The sequence below is a fragment of the Clupea harengus genome, chromosome 7 (assembly GCF_900700415.2).
Source record: "Clupea harengus chromosome 7, Ch_v2.0.2, whole genome shotgun sequence".
Lineage (NCBI taxonomy): Eukaryota > Metazoa > Chordata > Actinopteri > Clupeiformes > Clupeidae > Clupea > Clupea harengus.
In genome coordinates this window covers 16,060,950-16,080,326 of record NC_045158.1, presented here as the reverse complement: position 1 = coordinate 16,080,326, position 19,377 = coordinate 16,060,950, and the positions used below count along the sequence as shown (strand labels likewise).

Below are 19,377 nucleotides of genomic sequence, written 5' to 3'. Positions count from 1 at the left end.
TTAGTGCCATTTGTTTCATTGTGTAAACCAGCTTTCACTATATAGAAAATCTCCATTTCCATCCAATTTAGCTGATGACGTTCAGAGGCTGGTAGTCTGTCTGGGTCACAGGCTACAGCTAGCACGTCATGTACACCTCTAGCCCATCCTTTCTTCGAGGCAGGGACAAATAAAATTACCGAGGAGAGGATCAACGAATGTCACCGAGCAGTGACTAAGTTTGTGGTGAAAGGTTTGCACCCTTTTACTACGGTAGATGCCCCAGATTTTCGTTAGGTTAATTTCTAGGAACATGTTTAAATTAAACAGAATACATTTTATTTAAGTTATGTAAGTTTTATTTTAAGTTCAAGAGGAATATGTATAAATGTTTTTGGTTATTTCATTTTTTTTTAATGTGTATATACATACTGTATATGGTGTGTGCAGCATTATAGAAAATTATATAAAAGAAAATGAATGTAAATAAACCCGTTTGTGCTCTTTTTTCACCCCTTGCCCAATAAGAATCGATAAAAGAATCGATAAGGAATTGAATCGATAAGCAGGAATCGATAAGGCATCGGAATCGTTAAAATTTTATCAATTCTCATCCCTAATAAGAATGTTCATCAATTCTACAAAAAGCTCCAATGCTCTTTTCTCTTTGATCGGCCTGGACACCATATCCCCAAATGCACAACAGCACTTTAAAATGGGTCACCCGCTGCAACCCCGCTATCTCAACCGGTGCCATCCTGCTGCCGGTATAAGCGGAGCGCTGTGAGGCCAGCCATAGCATCTCTCTCCTATTGACAGCAGGAGCCAGGGGCCTCTTAACCTCATCTTAAGACCTGTTTAGAGACACATTCACAGACCCAGGGAGCAAGCTACTCAGCCAGAAATAAAGGGATTGCTCGGGATTTAGCCAAGCAGGGAACACAGGAGGGAGGAGTTGGTGGAGGGGGTGGGGGTGGTTGGGGTGTCTGTCAGTAGTTCAAGCAGGTAAAGGTCACTCTACACACCATCTGAGGACAGTTCCACCATCTGAGGACTGAGTAACACCACCCCACCACCTCACCATTCAACAGCCCAATCACAATCGGCATTATGAATGGTGTCCGTCAACCCAACCCCAACTCTCTGAATATTGTTGCACGTCGTGTGTGTGTGTGTGTATGTGTGTGCGTGTGCGTGTGCGTGTGTGTATGAATAAGGCTCATTAGTCCTAGGGTATAGTATAATTATCTCACTTGTTCATGACCAACTGTTTTTTATTTTTTTTTAAACAACATAAATTCATCTCTTGACCTGGCCCTGGTTGGTCCCACTGTGTTATGAGTGTTATCACCTGAAGGAACGCAGGAAAGGTTCCACATTCCACTCTCTCTATTGGTTCTCTCCATTCGCCTTTGACTGTGGCTGTTTGTTCCTGTGTTTGTATTGCAGCCATTGTGGATGACGAGAGGCTCTCGGCCGAGGAAATGGACGAGAGGAGACGACAAAACATCGCCTATGAATACCTGTGTCACCTAGAGGAAGCCAAACGGTGAGCGCCCAGCTCAGTCTACTGCACTTGTCTACAGGCATATTGGCACTTTCAGCGTTGGCCTGTAGGCTTTGTTTTGTTAGGGGTTTTGTGTGAGTTCTGTGTGGTATATTTTGCTTAGGTTTATGCTATCTCTAAGTGTATATCTAAAGTTAGTTGTGGAGCTGTGGATACCCTTTTTCCCCATGTGAATTGTATGAGAACTGTATTCATGAAATCTGCTGACCTCAGCCATATTTCATATGAACAACGGTGTCCATTCGAGGCTATTTTTGCCTAATCTCAAGCAAAAGTCCACCAGGTTGTTCCATTACAGTGTTATAGATTATTAAAACATTCAAGATGCTATTTTAACAATAATAGCTACACCATGAATATTTAATTCAAGTCTGCACTGCAGTACTCCTCTTTCATATTGCATGACACCACCAGTATACTTCCTGCCTAAACCACGACACTGTGGACCCCAATTTCATAGGGCAACGAGCAATGCGAAAGGGCTTCACACATCAGCAACCACGCTGTGAGAGTAGGTGGGAATACCTATTTTTGCTAATTTCAATAACACAAAGCAGGGTGCCATCAAGTATACTGTATATGGGTTGAGTAATTAGTGGGTGTGGCATTCTTTATCAGCCAATTACAATGTTTTGACCATGCCTTACTAAAGTTCACACGGATCTCAGTAATTATTCTATGATAGAGCAAACAGCAAATTTCCGGTCATGAGCGGAGTGGTGTACACCAGAGGAGACATGTGTGTGTGTGTGTGTGTGTGTGTGTGTGTGTGTGTGTGTGTGTGTGTGTGTGTGTGTGTGTGTGTGTGTGTGTGTGCGCGTGTGTGTGTGCGTGGGTCCACGCACATCTGTGATCTCACAACTCCCTTTGTTGTTGAAACTGCTCAGAGTCCTATAGATGCTGGTGTGCAGAACCTAATCAGCCTCTAGAACTAAGTTCTAAGCCTTGGTGAACAAATGCAGATTTACTCAAACTGTTCAGTTCTTAGAACCGTGTTGAGGTAAGAGTCAATGGTGTTCAGATATACAGTATGACCCAGAATAGTCAGGTCTGAGAAGGCAGTGTGAGTTAAGAGGTCGTTGTGAAAATCTGTGGCTGTTAGTGCGGTTGGAGGTGTACACTGTTGGCTGTCAACTAACATAGGGCTTCCCCAGTGACTTAGCCACACATGCAGGGGATCATATGTTTGATAGCTGATCACATTAACTATGATCAAGTGTAAGAAAATAAGCTACTAATAATCATAGTGTTTTAAGCGAATTAAGATCGCATGTCAAACCCCGGTCCGTTTGAGCTCATTTACTATTTATCGCTAATGAGTGAGTGTTTATGTCCACCTTTGAGAGTCCTTTCCTCTTTTGTTCGTCAGAGCTCTCCTCTGCTACTCTGCTGCAAAGCCTCTATTCTGGGAATCCTGTCATCTTGGATTAGGATTATAATGCCGCTTGCTAATCGGCCTGTTAACGTGGCAGTAGCCTTTACACATCATCGCTTGCCATCAGAGTCAGGCATCAACCAGAAGAGGAGAGGGCAAAGGGTCTGATACTGTTTGTGTTAACTTACCTTATAGCCCAAAGCTGCCCAATCTATAAGAAAGTATTCAGTAGACTTACCTTCCTTTATGTGAACAGCTTCACGCTTGTGAGTAGAGGGATGTGTAAGAGGAAAAGAGCTACATTTGGTTCATGAGGGGTTTTGAATGAACATGGGAAGATTACGCATGGACATTCTGCGTGTGTCGTGAGAAACCAGAGGCCATCCCTTAGTCTCACTCACACACACACACACACACACACACACACACACACACACACACACACACACACACACACACACACACACACACACCCACACACACCCACACACACACACACAGTCATGGAAAGATATCCGCTCAGCACGTCAGCTGACGCACACAATTTCCCCACTAAGCTCCACACACCCCCCCACTCCGGTGAGTATTTTAAATGCCTGGACTTTGGACCTGCTGACCTAGGTAAACAGAAGAAAGTAAGCTTGCTCATGCATTTTTTTTTTTTTTTAAAGATAGGGGATCCCACTGGAAAAACTTTTCTTTTTTTCGTTTCTGCTACTGAGGTACAGTGTTTTTGGGAAGATAATGACACTTTCAAAGGTGAGACGAAAGCATGCAGCACACAGTGTTACCAAGAACATTGTGACATTAATATAGTCAGTCTCGTCTAACCAAGCATCTCCTGTTGAAGCAAGGGAAAGATCTTTTCCACAGACCATGTGTTTGACTGCTCAGTGCTGATGTCAGGCCTATGACATCATTAAGTGGTCCGGTTACATCGTCATTCCTCAGGACTTTGCTCTCGCAAATCCACTAGCCCCGCTCTTTGTTAATTTACCCCTCGACCTGGTATTAGGCATGCCATTGCCTCATATGATAAGATTGTCCAGTGCATTTACACCGTAGACATGATCTGGATAAGCTAAAGGTGGAATCTGTGACTTTCTCTCTTAGAAGGTCATGTAGATAGAAGCAGAGAGAGAGTAAATTCAGCCAAGGTATGTTTGCTTGACCCACTGTGTCATGCTATCTTGGACTCATTCTTTCAGATCATAATGTAATGATTATGTTATTGAATCTGAATATGTCATTCTCCATGGGATGGACACATATCTGTAAACAAGTGAACTGATGCTCTCAAGGTGAGCTTGAAGTATATTGTAAAGTAAAGTAAATTACAGTTAAAGTGAAGTTGTTGAAGCCCACCTTGTTACCGACACATGCATGTTCCAGGGTAGCTATAAGCCAGGCTCATTGAACAGCCCTGGCAACATTACATACATATTTCATTCTAAACTTTCTCAGCAAGCCTATATTTGAACCAGTAATATTGTCAACCTGCTGAATGCAGTGAAGTTACTGAGAGGAGTAGGGATGCGGAGTGGGTGGTGGAATGGGAGGGTGTTTATAAATCTCTGGCTATAGCTTGATTAGCAGGTTTGGAATATTGCATGTACATGGATTCAAAGTTGAGCATATTTGTCAGCTATAACGGTCTGCATTGCAATTCACAGAAATACATCAGCTGTTGGAATGTGCCTTACAATCTCCAAAACCACCTTTCAAACCTAAACTAATGCCATTGTACTGAAATACATATATACATAAATGTAATCTTTTCATTATATTTAAGACCTTTAATATGTTGTTGCAGCCCAGGTGATATGTGTATTCATTTATGATGAACATTAGCAATTTTAGCACTCGCAATGGGATTTCCCCGATTTTAGAGATTGTTGAGATTGTCTTACGCTGCAGGTTGGACAATGCCAGGAAGAAGGTGCTTGTGGGGTTATAGACATCTCTGGACCTCAGCGTGGTGCTGGCTTTTCACAAGTGCATTGTTCAGTCACAGGAAGTAGTGATCACTATGAGAGGGTTTAGATGCTGCCAGGATGGGCTTTGTTCCCTCATTGGCCTATCCGCTGCTAAGTTTAGACAGACAGACATGCTGCTTCGTACAGGGATTGACTCATCATTTTTGCTGGACTACTTTGATTACTGTTAATCCCTCGAATGCTGGGTGTTTCCAGTGGTTTATGAAGTTAAAATGACCTGTTATAAATATTGTATGCCTATTGTTTCATATGCTCTGTCCAAGATGTATTTAAGCTGCATGAAATAGTTATTACTGTGGCCACAACAGGCCAGTTCCCAACTTTGGTCACCTTTAAATTCATCATCCTATTATTTGGAATTGTGCCAGGAGGACAAGTCTATGCTTGAATGTTTTTTTTTTTTTTTTTGCCTTTTATCTTAAGCCATCACACGACCGACTATATAGTTTAGCCTTTTGATCTGGGAAATAAAAGAAAAAAAAACAGCTACTCTGTTGTAACAGCACTTGAACAAGACTCCTGACCACAGCAACACGCAGAGGTAAAAGATGCACGATGTCATGGAGTAAATACTCCTGAAGGGCGGACAGCTGGTACACCAGGATGAAAATTGGTGATGTACAAGCACATCTTTGTGGCGATCAGTGGCTCTCTGTGAATGTGCCTCTGTTGGACCTTATGGGTCCCTGGATGAATGGCACCACTGTTTCGAGACGATCAATAACACTCTGCCAACAAAGCCTGGTTAGTTTAGGTTTGGCAGTGATGCTACTTTGTCTAGCTGCACGTTCCCTTGTAATAATTGTGATAAATGCATAATTTTCTTTATACACCTGATTCATCACAGTCAACAAAGCAGGTGTAATTAGCAAACCGCTCCAGGGCACAGTTGGCCTGTGGAGGACATGTCAGGCTGGAACAGGGTGTCGTGTGCGTGTCTGTCATCGCCATGGGGATGAAGAGGTAGCGTGCGGTGTGAGGTGGTGCCCGTGGCAGATCCAGATCGCTTTGTGCCGACAGACGGCTGTACTCGTGGTTGACTGAGTGCGTGTTTGTGTGTGTGACTGTGAGTGCGTGTGTGTTTATATATGTGTACGCGTTCATGTGTATGTATGTGTGTGTTTGTGTGTTTGTGCGCACATGTGTGTGTGTTGGGGAGGAGGGTAGCTACTGGGGAGAAGCGCTGACGCATGTTTGGGCAGGAGCATTGTCACCACAGCACGCCACACACTCCCCTCCTCCTCCTCCTCCTCCTCCTCCTCCTCCTCCTCCTGAAACTCTTAATTAAATGTGCCTCTCTAAGTCCTGGTTGCAAATCTGTCAGGGGTTGAGAGACGGGGAGTGCACAGAACCCCTCTGACCCCGCTGGCCTCTGTGCGTAAGCAGCTCTATTTTGACCAGACTAAGCACTAGCCCCAGTGTCAGAATATAGCGTATAGCTGAACCACCATCCCGCTGACATCCATTATGGAAGTAGCCGACGTCTTAACACTAAAGATTCTGTACAGTAAAGCCACACCCGCAAAGTAATATGAATCCTGTTTGAAGTTAGATGATGGTACATGGATTTGTACCGAGGAGGACATGCAGTGCTATAAGATAGAGCTGGTGGATATTAGTGGCATACCATTTGCTGTGGTTTACATTGCCCTGGTTTTGGTTTGTGATTGTGTTTTTTATTTAGCCTCAACTGTCGTAGGAAGTGATGACGAAGTAAATAATGCCAGATTTCATACACTGGCATGATTTTAACTAATAAATCTGTCGGCTAGGATGTTCCTAGACTTTTTGTTTTTGCAAACCCTTCCCACCACAAGCTTCAAGGCCAGCTGTTGTGTCTGAGTGTGGCTGTTTGACAACCTAACGCAGCAGGGTTCACAGGATCGCAGAAGAGATGCAGCTTGAATGGCTTGGTGTTTAAATGATTAACCATCCTTGGCTGTGAAGCCATGTGGTATGGGCATACCCTAAATACCTTTGGAGAATCATTCCTGTACTCATCCCTCCTCACCTTTAATGTGTAACCTTATTCCATTTACGATGAGTACAGAATAAAGCATTCTGTGTTTGAAGGATTGGCTGCATTCAATGGTAATGAGGGGGGGGGGGGAAACCTTCACTCTCTTAGATTTAAGCGTTGTTTAGCCATTTGGAAGAGTGGCTGAGTGGTGGTGCATCTGTTCTTTTGCTTTTACAGAGGCCTCTATTTCCATCCTTGCCTACCATGGTCCATGTCTGGTGGGTATGGTGTGTTTGTCAGTGTGTTCATCTCAGTGGGAGAATAAGTCACTCTGGTTAATGTCACCTTAATGTCTTATCAGCAGACTGTCCAGACTCATTGACCCTTACCCTAATCTGGGTACATGTGTCACCCCTAATCACCATCCTTCCTTTACCCTCACCTCATATTCTATGGGAATTGTTGGAGGTGGTGTTGTCATTGTTATTTTGTTGCATAGCAACAATGTTGACGTTTCCCTTCCAAACAGTATTAAGGATATTTGGTAATGATATTGCGAATCAAATTATGAAAGTTTCTCTAGCCTGAGATTCCATCTGTCATCCCAGAGCCAGTTTATTCTTCCCCAACATACACACACACACACACACACACACACACACACACACACACACACACACACACACACACACACACACACACACACACACACACACACACACACACACTCACACACACACACACACAGGCATCTGTTAGAGAACATCAGCGTTGGTGCCATGACAATGCAGCTTTGTTTGAATAGGTCAAAACCCCAAAAAATTCAGTTGCTCGGAGAGTAACAGTGTGGAAATATTTATTTCAGGCCTTACTGTCATGGATACTGTCTTTGTTTATTTTTGCACAATTGGGTCTTGTAAACATGTGTGAGTCTTGTCATTTCAGCATATCCAAATGAATGTTTTTCCAAGGGTATCCCCCTTGTAGGGAAACGGAAAAGCCATATTAAAAAAGAAAAGATGAAGGACCCTGTGTAGAGACCAGAGGCCAAATGCTTGAATTTGATGTGGGTGATTCTCATTGGCATGTAAATACAATTTTGCATTTATTATGCAAATCTACATGCCCATATTATAATATCATAACCAATGTGTAACAAACTGCAAGCCCTTAAATTCTAAACGAGTATCCTATCTAACCTCTGACACATATCTCTACTAGCAGGAATCCCCATATTATATGTCTAAAGGAATCCCCTTATTCCATGTCAATATGTTATGAGCAGGATTTGTATTGTCATCATGAGAGCACAGCTGGAGGTCTCTGTCTGTGTGACGGTGGTGTGTCTGTGTGTGAACTGACGCAGGGTTACCCCAGATTTCCTCTGTGCTGCCTTTTTTTGCCAGAGTATGGTAGGAAGGAAGTAGCTATGTAATCAGCACTGCTGAAAGAAAACCATCCAGAAACACGCACAAGCCTTACACCCTGAGATAAACTCTTCTGACCCCCAGTGGTGTGGAGAGTTATTGCAGTTCTTGTGGCCAGAGCTTTAACCTTGACCCCTCTCTGCACTGCTTTCAGGGGGGAAAAAAACACCAATGTTGACCTGGAGTTTTCACAGTGCCAAATGCACCTTTAGCGGGCACAGAGTCCAGTGTGAGAGCCAGTCCAAGCCAGTTATGTTTGTTTATGTGGATTTGTATCCAAGGTGACCATGCTTAGGCCGGACCTGCACCAATATGAGTCTGCGTACCTTGGAATTTTACAAGAAGTTGAACATTTAGGACTGAATTGGATGACAGTCTTGATTGGTCCCTTAACAACAGCAACATAGTAGGTAGAGTTTGGGATGTCATACTTCGACACGAATGGTGTCTGCCTTTAGAACCCAATATATATGATTGGGTAAAACGTATGAGGAGCAATCTCTGAGCTATGGTTGCTTTCTGGAATATGATTAGACTCCTTTACATTTTGCAGGTGTAAACATCATTTGTATGGCCTGAGTAGTTCTTGGACACTGTACAAGGCTTTATAGACAATTGCCATTATGAAAAACTGGTAATGATACTGTTAATGAAACTGTCAATCAATTTTTTTTTAAAGGTGTTATAAATGAGTAAAACTTAGAGCTATTGGTGTACATTTGATTGACGAAAAAACATCACTAACATAACGAAGAAAGAAATGCGGTGACATCTAAAAAATCTATTAAATAAAAAATAGACAGGAGCTCCAGCTAGCTAGCCCCAGGCTAGTAATGCCCATACTGTGTCCTCAGGTGGATTGAGGCATGTGTGGAGGAGGAGCTGCCGCCCACCACTGAGCTGGAGGAAGGCCTGCGCAATGGAGTCTACCTCGGCAAGCTCGCCAAGTTCTTCGCACCCAAGATGGTGTCTGAGAAGAAGATCTACGACCGAGACCAGTCCCGCTACAGGGTGTGCAGCAACTCCACTTTCATCTCATGTGCACCGCTGTAACTGTCACATCTAAGTAGTTGGCAGCACAGATATCCCTGTCTTTTAAGATTTGTGGACACGGAAGTGAAAAACACTCTATTTCAATTATGCCGTGCATGAGATGTATAAAGGAGCCCTAGAATAATAGAAGGAAGAGGTGCAGTAGATCAGTAGTTGGCAGATAAAGAATATAACTGACTGGTGATTATGGCCCTGAGTAAGTTGGAGTACTTTCAGTACTCACTAAAAGTGCTTGCAGTCTTGTTGACATAATAACGAACTGTGGAGGAAGGTGTGCCGCCCAGCCAGTAAAACACACACACACACACACACACACACACACACACACACACACACACACACACACACACACACACACACACACACACACACACACGCACACACACACACACAGCCAGGCACACAGGAAATGGTTTGCAGTAGATGCATTACTGGCGTCTCCACATCACACACCATTCTCTCCTCAGGGAGCGTGGGATAGGCATGATCCCCCCCCTGAGTTTCAGCTGACACAACACTATGTGTGTATATACACCCACACACACACCCACACACACACATACACAGACACACAAATTGTCTTTGCATGGCTAAAACTTAAACTTGGCTTAAACTTTAGTGCATGAATGTAGAAATGATCGTGGCTGACACAGTACAGACAGACAAGAATACAACTTCACAGGCAAACAAAGCAACTAATAATTTACCCTGATCATAACTACAATTGCCAGTATAGATTGTTTTTGTCCAGTTCAGTTTTGTTCAGAAACTAAACTGACACCCACATAGATCATCATTACTAAATACTTGTGATTAGATAGGAACATTTTAGTTTTGTGTATGGTTCTGTGTATGGTGACTGTTTGTGTTTGTGTTTGTGTTTGTACAGAGGACCGGACTTCACTTCAGACACACGGACAACACAGTGCAGTGGCTTAGGGCCATGGAGTCTGTGGGTTTGCCCAAGGTGAGGCTGAGAGTCTCCACCTTTCTTGTGCTACTAGCAGCACCGATGTGACATCACACCCACACACACGTACACACCCATTCACACACACACGTATGTAAATATATTCAGGCACATATTCAGGTACAAGTACACAGAAGGTTACGCTCTCACTGAGGAGTGTGTGGTTTAAGAGCTACCTGCCTATCTCAGCTGCACCCATATGGGCTGATAACGCCGCTTTATGAGACTTTCCTCACCTGTAACTGTGAAAGCAGGCCCTGCTGCATTGGGCTGCGGAACTCAACAGGGCAATTCATTTAATCTAAATCTAAGGCATAATTTATGGAGGGGTCGGGCCACCTGTAGAGATGAATGGGAATGGAAAACGGCTCATGTGCTTCTCAAATGAACCCCTTGTTCCAGTGTCGTGTCATAATCAATTATCTTAAATATTCAGGTAGGGCGTAGAGGGACAATAGTTGCTCGAGTCACTGGCTCCACAGAGTCATTTAATCAGCTTCAGTCACCTCCGGGTCGGAAAATCATCGCTGTAATCAAACATCTGGGCCTTTCTCAAGCGCTATCTAGAGTACGCCCCCGGGGGATGGAAATGCAGTCACTGTCACCAACTGTCCCTAGAGGCAGAGCCACAGCCGCACACCCATACACACAAGCACATCAGCACACCCATACACACAAGCACATCCGCACAAAAGCACACCCATACACATGCATACACCAGCACACCAACACACCAGCACACCCTTACACACCAGCACACCCATACACCAACACACCAGCACACCCATACACCAGCACACCCTTACACCAACACACCCTTACACCAACACACCAGCACACCCATACACCAACACACCAGCACACCCTTACACCAGCACACTAACACACCAGCACACTAACACACCAGAACACCCTTACACCAGCACACCAACACTTCCATACAACAGCACACCAGCACACCCATACACCAACACACCAGCACACCCTTACACCAGCACACCCATACACCAACACACCTATACACCAGCACACCCTTACACCAGCACACTAACACACCAGCACACTAACACACCAGCACACCCTTACACCAGCACACCAACACTTCCATACAACAGCACACCAGCACACCCATACACCAACACACCAACACTTCCATACAGCAGCACACCAACAAACATCCAAACATCCAAAGTGGGTCACTATGGATTCAAAGTTCCAGTGTTTAGCCAGATAAGGGTGTATACAAAGTATTTTACTTTTCCATTTCAAATTGATGTTGTAGAGACACTTTCGTTGTGTGTGTGTGTGTCTGTGTATATATAATGATTGATCATGTCTATGTCTTTGTATTTGTCCCAGTGTAACAGCACAAGAGGTTTTATGAAAATGGGGTACTCTCACCTATTAACCACCCGGTTTCCCCCTTCCAGATATTCTACCCTGAAACGACAGATGTGTACGACCGCAAAAACATGCCCAAGGTGATCTACTGCATCCACGCACTGAGGTAAGACAGAGGTGTGTGTGTGTGTGTGTTTGTGTGTGTGTGTGTGTGTGTGTGTGTGTGTCTATGTGTGTGTGTGTGTGTGTGTGTGTGTGTGTGTGTCTGTGTGTGTGTCTGTGTGTGTCTGTGTGTGTGTGTGTGAGAGAAATTTCCAGTGAATGAATTTATGATGTGTTTCCTCCCTTTCACCATCCACCCATCACATAAATCTCCCCTCCCCTACTTGACCACTCTTCTCCTCTCCCACCTCTCTTTTCAATGAGCTGGATTTATGGAAAGGTCTGGAAGTCACCCATATGTATGCTTAAACCCTATATTTCAAACTGTATTGCAGCTTTTAATACAGTTGTTTTTTTTGTATCAGTTGTGAGATATTTGTTTATGTGTTGCTCTGCTTTAACATCAGTTGGCGGCAGAGTTAGTAGAGAGTTTCAGTATCAGACACTGTCAGCGAGACCAAACTGTTCTGTTTCAATGAGAGCTCAGCTGCTTTAGTTTGATAACACTGAGCAGCATACGAATCAAAGATTTGTGAGAAGGGCGCCGCATCGGTTGAGAAAGGTGGTGTCATGAAACCGCAACTGGAAGTGCTTTTTGGTTGTTTTCTTTGTGTGATAGGCACATGTGGCTCTGCAGACCAAACCCATCTCCTTGTGCAGTCACTTCCTGTCTGCTTGCAGAGCTTCCTGTCAGTATTTCCTGTGTGGCCTTCCTCTCGCCTTTTTTTTTGTAAGGAAGACAAATCCGGGACAGTTGCGGATTTTTTTTGGGGGGGGGCACCAACAATATAGAAGAGAACTAGTTCAATCCCGACTCCTCCTCACCAAGTGTCGAAATGTCCTTGAGCAAGACACTGAACCCCCAACCGCTCCCAATGTGCAGGTTGGCACATTAGATAGTAGCCTCTGCCATCAGTGTGTGAATGGGTAGATGTCTGAGGCATTCATCTGTAAAGCGCTTTGAGTGCTCTATGAGTAGAAAAGGGCTATACAAATGCATTCCATTTACCATTCTAATTTGAGATTCTAAGATGAGATTCTTTAAGAAACACAGGATAACCCACAACATTCCATCACTCTTCATCAATGTTACTGTTCTAATTCTAATAATGCTTTTTCCTGCTCACATTCTCTTTGATGTATTGTCATTATGTAGAAGAGTAGCCATTTCGTCTAAGCCGATGCCAAATCTGCACGGTGTGTAAGATTTGAAAACAAAGTGCAACTCTGTGGTTTACCCACACCACACATTAGTGCCTGTGTCTTTCAGTGACAAGGCCCAGTCAGTTGCATTGGCATCATGAGCTAATTACACAGGCTTAAGTGTGCACACTTCACCTGCCAAAGACTTCATGGTTGCTGTACAAAGATTGCATGTTGACATGGTGCACAAGGGTTTGAGCGTGTTGGTTAGGTTGAGGGTCAGTTAAAAAAAAAAGGGTTTTGTTTTATTTTTGGGGAATAGAGAGTCACTGAGCTGCACCTGGGCTATAGTGAAATGTACTGTGGGTTTAAGCTAATGTCTGTAAGATGTTCCTTTGGCCAAGAAGTCTCAGATTTGTCTGGACTACACATAATGTGAGCTATTGATAGGTACAGTAGATGTGCCCATACTCATGTTGGATGTGATGTAAAAGTCCAAGGGAACGGCACCAGAGTTTCCTGCTTATGCCCCATCAGTGGTGAAATACCAGGGACCCTCACTCTTCCTTCCTGGTTCTGCAGAGGGCCATCTGAACACATACATATATAAACACACCCACTCACACACACACACATACACTCTCTCTCACTCTCTCTTAGTCTGTGTGTGTTTGTGAGAGACAATGGGTTTATATGAGAGCTGATAATGTGTCTACATACAAGATTAAAAGAAAAGTACAACGAGAGAGAGAGCTATATTCGATGTAAATTGAATGCGTATTTTCTCTGTAGGTATGTGTTTGTGGACTCTACATCAACACATACTAGTGGCCTAGGAGTGTTCTGGAGAAAGTCAATCCTCCTCTCCCTCCCTCCCAGCCATATGATCTCCTCGGCTCAGTCCAAATGCAATCAGCCGCTCGGCACTCCAGGCTGCTGTACTTGTGCGTCGGAGCCTCACACGAAAGAGTTAAACAATTAAACCTTTGGCCCCACTGTTGTCTGAACCGTAAACTCCTCCATAATAGATTTTTCCCTCGGTCCGCATTCACAGGGTCAAAGGTAGCGGAAGCGTGTCGTCCGTGGTTTCCTCGCCGGCAGAAACCCCTGTGTTGCAGTCTTCTGTGGTCCTTCTCCATAATTCATGGCCACTTATCCACCAAACTCCTGCAGATGAAAGTTTAATGCAGTTTCAAGCCACCTGTGACACGCTTTAATGCAGCACGCATGACCATATTTGGCTCCTGTGCCAGGAAGTGGTGCAAAGTTGCTCGCTGCTGACCTCTAGTGGAAGAGAGATGGTCAGTGCAGTCTATGTGCTTCATATTTAACAGACTAAGCAGAGGAGGATTATTTGATATTTCAAAATGCTTGAAAGACCTTACAGAGCTTCATTGAATATACTACAAATTGAATGAAAACAAAAACATTTTGGAAGAGTTTTAGCTCTGAATTACTCACATGTTTGTGTTTGTGTTGGGTATATTTACATCAGGCAATTATTTAAAGATGTTGTGACTAGCATGATGCTAGGACTTCATGCAGACTTTGTCCTTTGGACTTCTGATCAATGCAGAATAAAATACAAGGATCCCATTTTAAAATGTAACATCTTATTGTGAGTGCTGGTTTTGAGTGCTGGTTTTATGACTAAATGTCCCCATGTTAGGCCTACTTTTATGGTGATTGTATTCACTATTGACTGTGGCATTTTATATTTTATAGGTCTGCTTGTGTTTGCCTTTGACAGCGGTAATATTTCATGTGCCTCGGGGCTATAACGTTAGCAGCCATCTTTCTCCATATGCATGATGAGTGGTTTGATCTATGCCATGTGTAATACATGTGCTGTGCTTCTTTCAGCTTGTATCTGTATAAACTGGGAATTGCCCCCCAGATCCAAGACCTGCTGGGAAAGGTGGATTTTACAGGTAAGGACATTTGGCAGTTTATATGCCGTCACTTGTAATGGATGCTGTCAGATAGCCTGTATTTGTAGTTGATTGTTTGTGAGTCGCAGCTTCTCTCTGATGCTCTTTTTGATTAATGAACTCTCATATAGGCATAATTGTTTCCGAATTATGGCTGTTTTCAAATGGTATGTAGAAACTATAGTATATAACACATTCATAAATAAACCCAGCAAAGTAAGGAAGATTGATAGCAGGTATTCTGGGGTAAGTGTGGCCGCAGGGCTAGTGAGAGGACAACAACTGAACGGGGGGAGGGAGCAGAGAGGAAGAGGAGGAATGGGAGGATGGGGGGACAGAGAGATGCACACTTGTGTCCTGTTGAAGATGCCTCATGATTAATGGGTTGTAGTAGGCTGTAATGACAGGTAATCAGCCAGCCTTGTTTGCTTTTAATTGAGGCTGAATGTCAGCTTTCCCTCCCTGCTGCCTGCATGATTGTGAGGAGTGGCTGAGGTAAACAAGCATGGACGCTCTTTTAGTGGAGAGCTCAGCACTTGTGCACAGGCAAATGAAGCATTGCAAGTAATTACTAAGCTGTTTTTTGTTTAAATTTTTTTTATGCAAATGGGACATTGGTGAAGATTAATATTGGGCTATTTCAGAGGGCATATCAAAGAAAATGAAGCTGATGCACATTTTGTAGTGTCATTAATTATCGTGCGTGCGCGTGTGTGTGTGTAAAATATCACTGTGATGTGTGTTACCTTTCTACCCCTGCAGAGGAGGAAATTAGTAACATGAGGAGTGAGCTGGAGAAATATGGCATCCAAATGCCCACCTTCAGCAAGATCGGTGGCATTCTGGCCAACGAGCTGTCAGTGGACGAGGCAGAGCGTGAGTAAAACAGCACGAGCAGCACATTCAGAGAGACATGGGATTGTCATTTACACATAGTTCTTTCAGTTCTTTAAAGATTCAACTTGTATGTATTTGTATGATCTACATCACTAAAATCTCTGTTGAATGGTTCTGCCTACAAATAGATGCCTGTGTAGCTTCCAGTATAGACTAGAGGATGGCTGTGAGACTAGAGTATGAATAAAGTGTATTCGAATATGACCCTGATGCTATACCTAAAATATGTCTGTTCCCTTATCTGCAGTACATGCAGCTGTGTTTGCCATCAACGAGGCCATAGGCAAGGGCCAGGCTGAGGGCACCATGAAGGCCCTGAGCAACCCCAACGCCATGCTGAGGAACACACAGGTCGCCTTGGCACAGGAGTACCAGGATGCCCTGAGCCCAGCCCTGAAGATCAAAGAGAACCAGCCCTTAGGACCGGTAACGCATGTCACCGTTTCCCTCCCTCAGAAGTCATTTAGCTCTGCAGTCAAGCTGGTTGAGGCACAGTTTCTGTTTAGTAAAGATACTCTGGGAGCTGATGGTTTTATATGCTATGCCATTACAGAATAAAACAGAATTAAAAACAAGCATATATTTGGAGAAAAATGACTTGCTTGCAGATCAACTTCAACAGCCCTCTGTGTGATCTTGCTGTTTTGGTCCACACGCACATTTATTTTTCTTGCATTCCCACCTGGGCTTTGACTCAGCAGGCCCTGGGGTATGAGTGGAGCACACACTCTCCACTCCCCACCGCTGTGTTGACCTCTTTAGCTCCAGTTCCCGCAGCAACCACAGCTGCAGTGGCGGCGGGGACGCAAGGTTGTTTTTAGACCTCTCAGCACTGCTAACTCAGCCAGATGGAAGTGTTTACAAGAACAGGCTGTAACTCCTAGAAGGCCTCCCACAACTCATTCCCAAACCCTCATCAAGATGTTTTGGTGCTCGATGATATGACTTTGCAAAATATCAGATTTAGCTTCTGGCATGACGTGTTGCAAGTTGTGTAACAAGAACTAACAGCTTTACAATGGCATGCATATACAAATAGAGTGAGTGATCACTCTTTGATTCGCGTCGGAGACTTTAATGAGCTGCAGCATTCCAGCGCATTTTCGCATCAGGCAGGCATGCCTTAAAGAAAACAGCCCCCTTCTCCTCCTCTCTAGCCTAGGGGTGCACATGTCCAGTCTGAACTGACTGAGTTGAACGTCAGCTGAGAGAGAGCAGAGGCAAACTCGACTGGCCTGCTAAGATACTTTAAGTCTCGAGTGCGTTTCCTAACGAGGAAATGAGCCATTTACTGAACAAGGCCTGTTTTTATCCCTTTTTTGCCGTGCATGTGAGAGCGTGGGACAGCATGGGGAAAAATCTCTTTAGTTACGTGTTGACAACTGACTGAGTAATAGCACCGTTATTATTCTGTCAAATGCAGCAGTTTGATAAAAAGGTTTGGTTCGTGGTTTGGTTTTTAATTTTTTCCCCACTCATCTCCAAACTTTTAACTTCTTCCATGTGCCTCCGTGTCTTCAGCGTTCAGCCCTTCCCACTGAGGAGAGGGATGTTTACGAGGAGCTGCTCACACAGCAGGAGATCCAGAGCATTATCGACTTGGTGAACAGTATGTATGATATTAGTGGCATTGTGGATGTGTTTGGTTCCCTATCCAGCGGTCAGGGCATTAGTCTTTGTCAGTGCTCATATCTCATAATCTGTTATGTTTTATTGAATAATCCATTGCCCGATCATGTTTCTGAAAAATGGCGCTCAAGTCCAGATCTGGCCCAGATGGGCTCAGTGAAGCCTTAGTTAAGCATCCGTATCATCTTCATGACGCTTCAGAACATCATGCTGGAGGCATTAGGAGAAAGACTCCGTCATTAGCAGTAATCAGACAATTGAGAAACTATTCATACTTCTAAAACTTTGCAGTTTTGAGGGAAGACATCTGGGAACAAGCATTCTGCTGGTAGCAATCCTTTTGTGAGGGTGAAGGTGCTCCCAGCACTCTCGGATTTAAAAGATTAAAGAGCATGAACAGTAGTACATTAGGGGGGCTGTCACTGTCGCTAAAGGTTCATTGTATGTGACTGACAAAATAATCTGACTTGACCCTTCCTTCTCTCCACAGCACAGGCAGCTGTGCGGAGGGTGAACCAGGCCATAGATGCCCGGGACGAAGCCGCCCTTCTGGCAGCACTGGGGCTACCGGCCCTGGGCCTGGTGGGGATCTCCGCGGCCCACGCCCACTGGTACCTGGAGCACTTGACATCCCACAGGGAGCACAGAAATCAGGTGGCTGGAGCTTATCAAAACTATATTGACTCTTCTTGTTACAAGGCAGTGTTTTCTTTTTTTTCTCCCCGTGCTGAGGATAAGAGATGATAGAACACTTGCAGGCTCAGTTTCCAAGCTCTGTTATGGACCACTTAGGCCTAAAGGTTTATAGCCATCCACAAAATGTCTGACACCTTTATTGTCAGGCTGACTCCTGTGATTCCATCCTTCTGGCTTCTAATGTATTTGAGCGTTGCTGGTTCTCTGCAGGACGCTGGGTATGCCGTGCAGCTGGAGAGGGAAGAGATTCAGAGAGCCATCAGCTCCTGCAACGACTTTGCTGAGGCAGAGAAGAGAAGTACGTCAGATACTGGAAAATCATGAGTGGTGTGAATGGTTGAAAAATGGTTTTAAATACTAGTATTTTACAAGTATGTGTATTACTGTGAAAGGGGGATTTATTTCTTATTTTTATGTTTGTATGAGTTGGTCATTTTCAGTGTCAGTATTTGTAAGCATTGGTGTTTGTTTTTATGTATTTCAATGAAGTGGTCTTTGAATCTGAGACAGTCGGTGTGTCTTATCGTCCATATGTGACGAGTGACCTATGTGTGTTGATGCAGAGCTGGAAGCCATCACTGCCATCAATGCCGCCATTCGCCTTGGTGACATGGAGGAGACTGTGGAGCAGCTAATGAACCCCGAGGCCCAGCTGCCAATTGTGTATCAGAGCGCCGCCAAGCTCTACCAGGACGAGCTCTTCAGCCTGCAGATCCAGGGCAGCAGGGTAGCCCCTCATATCATCATATACACTGCCTCCAGAAAAGTTTTCAGACCCCTTCATTTTTTTCCAAATAATGAATTCAAATGTATTTGATCCTTTCGTTTTCTTCCCTTTAATCTAAAAATTATATTTAACACTGGCAAAGTGAAAGCAGAATTTTCTATTCTTTTTTGAATTCATAAAAAAATTAAACATGGACATATTGCATTTACATAACTATTCCATCTGTAGCAAATATAATTGATTGAACATGATATGGATTGGCACACCCATATATGCCTATATAAGGTCTCACAGCTGAGCAAAAAACGAAGCCATGAGCTCTTATGAACCTACATGAACAGGGCCCTTCTCCCCCGATTGCTCGTATTAGGGGCGTAGCCAACTCTAGGAAAGGTCCAAGCTATTTCAAATGTTTTCCATTTCAGAACTATGGAGGCAACTGTGCTCCTAGGAACTTTCAGTGTGGCAGAAATTCTTTCGCCCAGTTCTGTGCCTTGACACAATTCTCTCTCTTAAGAGAGGT

General features: G+C 44.0%; 1 protein-coding gene across 2 annotated transcripts in view; it reads left to right on the top strand.

The window, feature by feature from the left end:
- The window catches only part of iqgap2 (IQ motif containing GTPase activating protein 2), a 50,121-nt gene that overhangs the window by 4,434 nt on the left and 26,310 nt on the right, over window positions 1–19,377 (top strand). For both annotated transcript variants that reach the window (XM_031570664.2, XM_012828521.3), the window contains exons 2-12: window positions 1,429–1,528; window positions 9,160–9,316; window positions 10,248–10,325; window positions 11,759–11,835; window positions 14,838–14,905; window positions 15,668–15,781; window positions 16,050–16,228; window positions 17,324–17,411; window positions 17,922–18,085; window positions 18,338–18,425; window positions 18,691–18,854. In XM_031570664.2, the coding sequence (XP_031426524.1) occupies window positions 1,429–1,528; window positions 9,160–9,316; window positions 10,248–10,325; window positions 11,759–11,835; window positions 14,838–14,905; window positions 15,668–15,781; window positions 16,050–16,228; window positions 17,324–17,411; window positions 17,922–18,085; window positions 18,338–18,425; window positions 18,691–18,854 (1,277 nt within the window). The remainder of the gene's footprint in view (window positions 1–1,428; window positions 1,529–9,159; window positions 9,317–10,247; window positions 10,326–11,758; window positions 11,836–14,837; window positions 14,906–15,667; window positions 15,782–16,049; window positions 16,229–17,323; window positions 17,412–17,921; window positions 18,086–18,337; window positions 18,426–18,690; window positions 18,855–19,377) is intronic.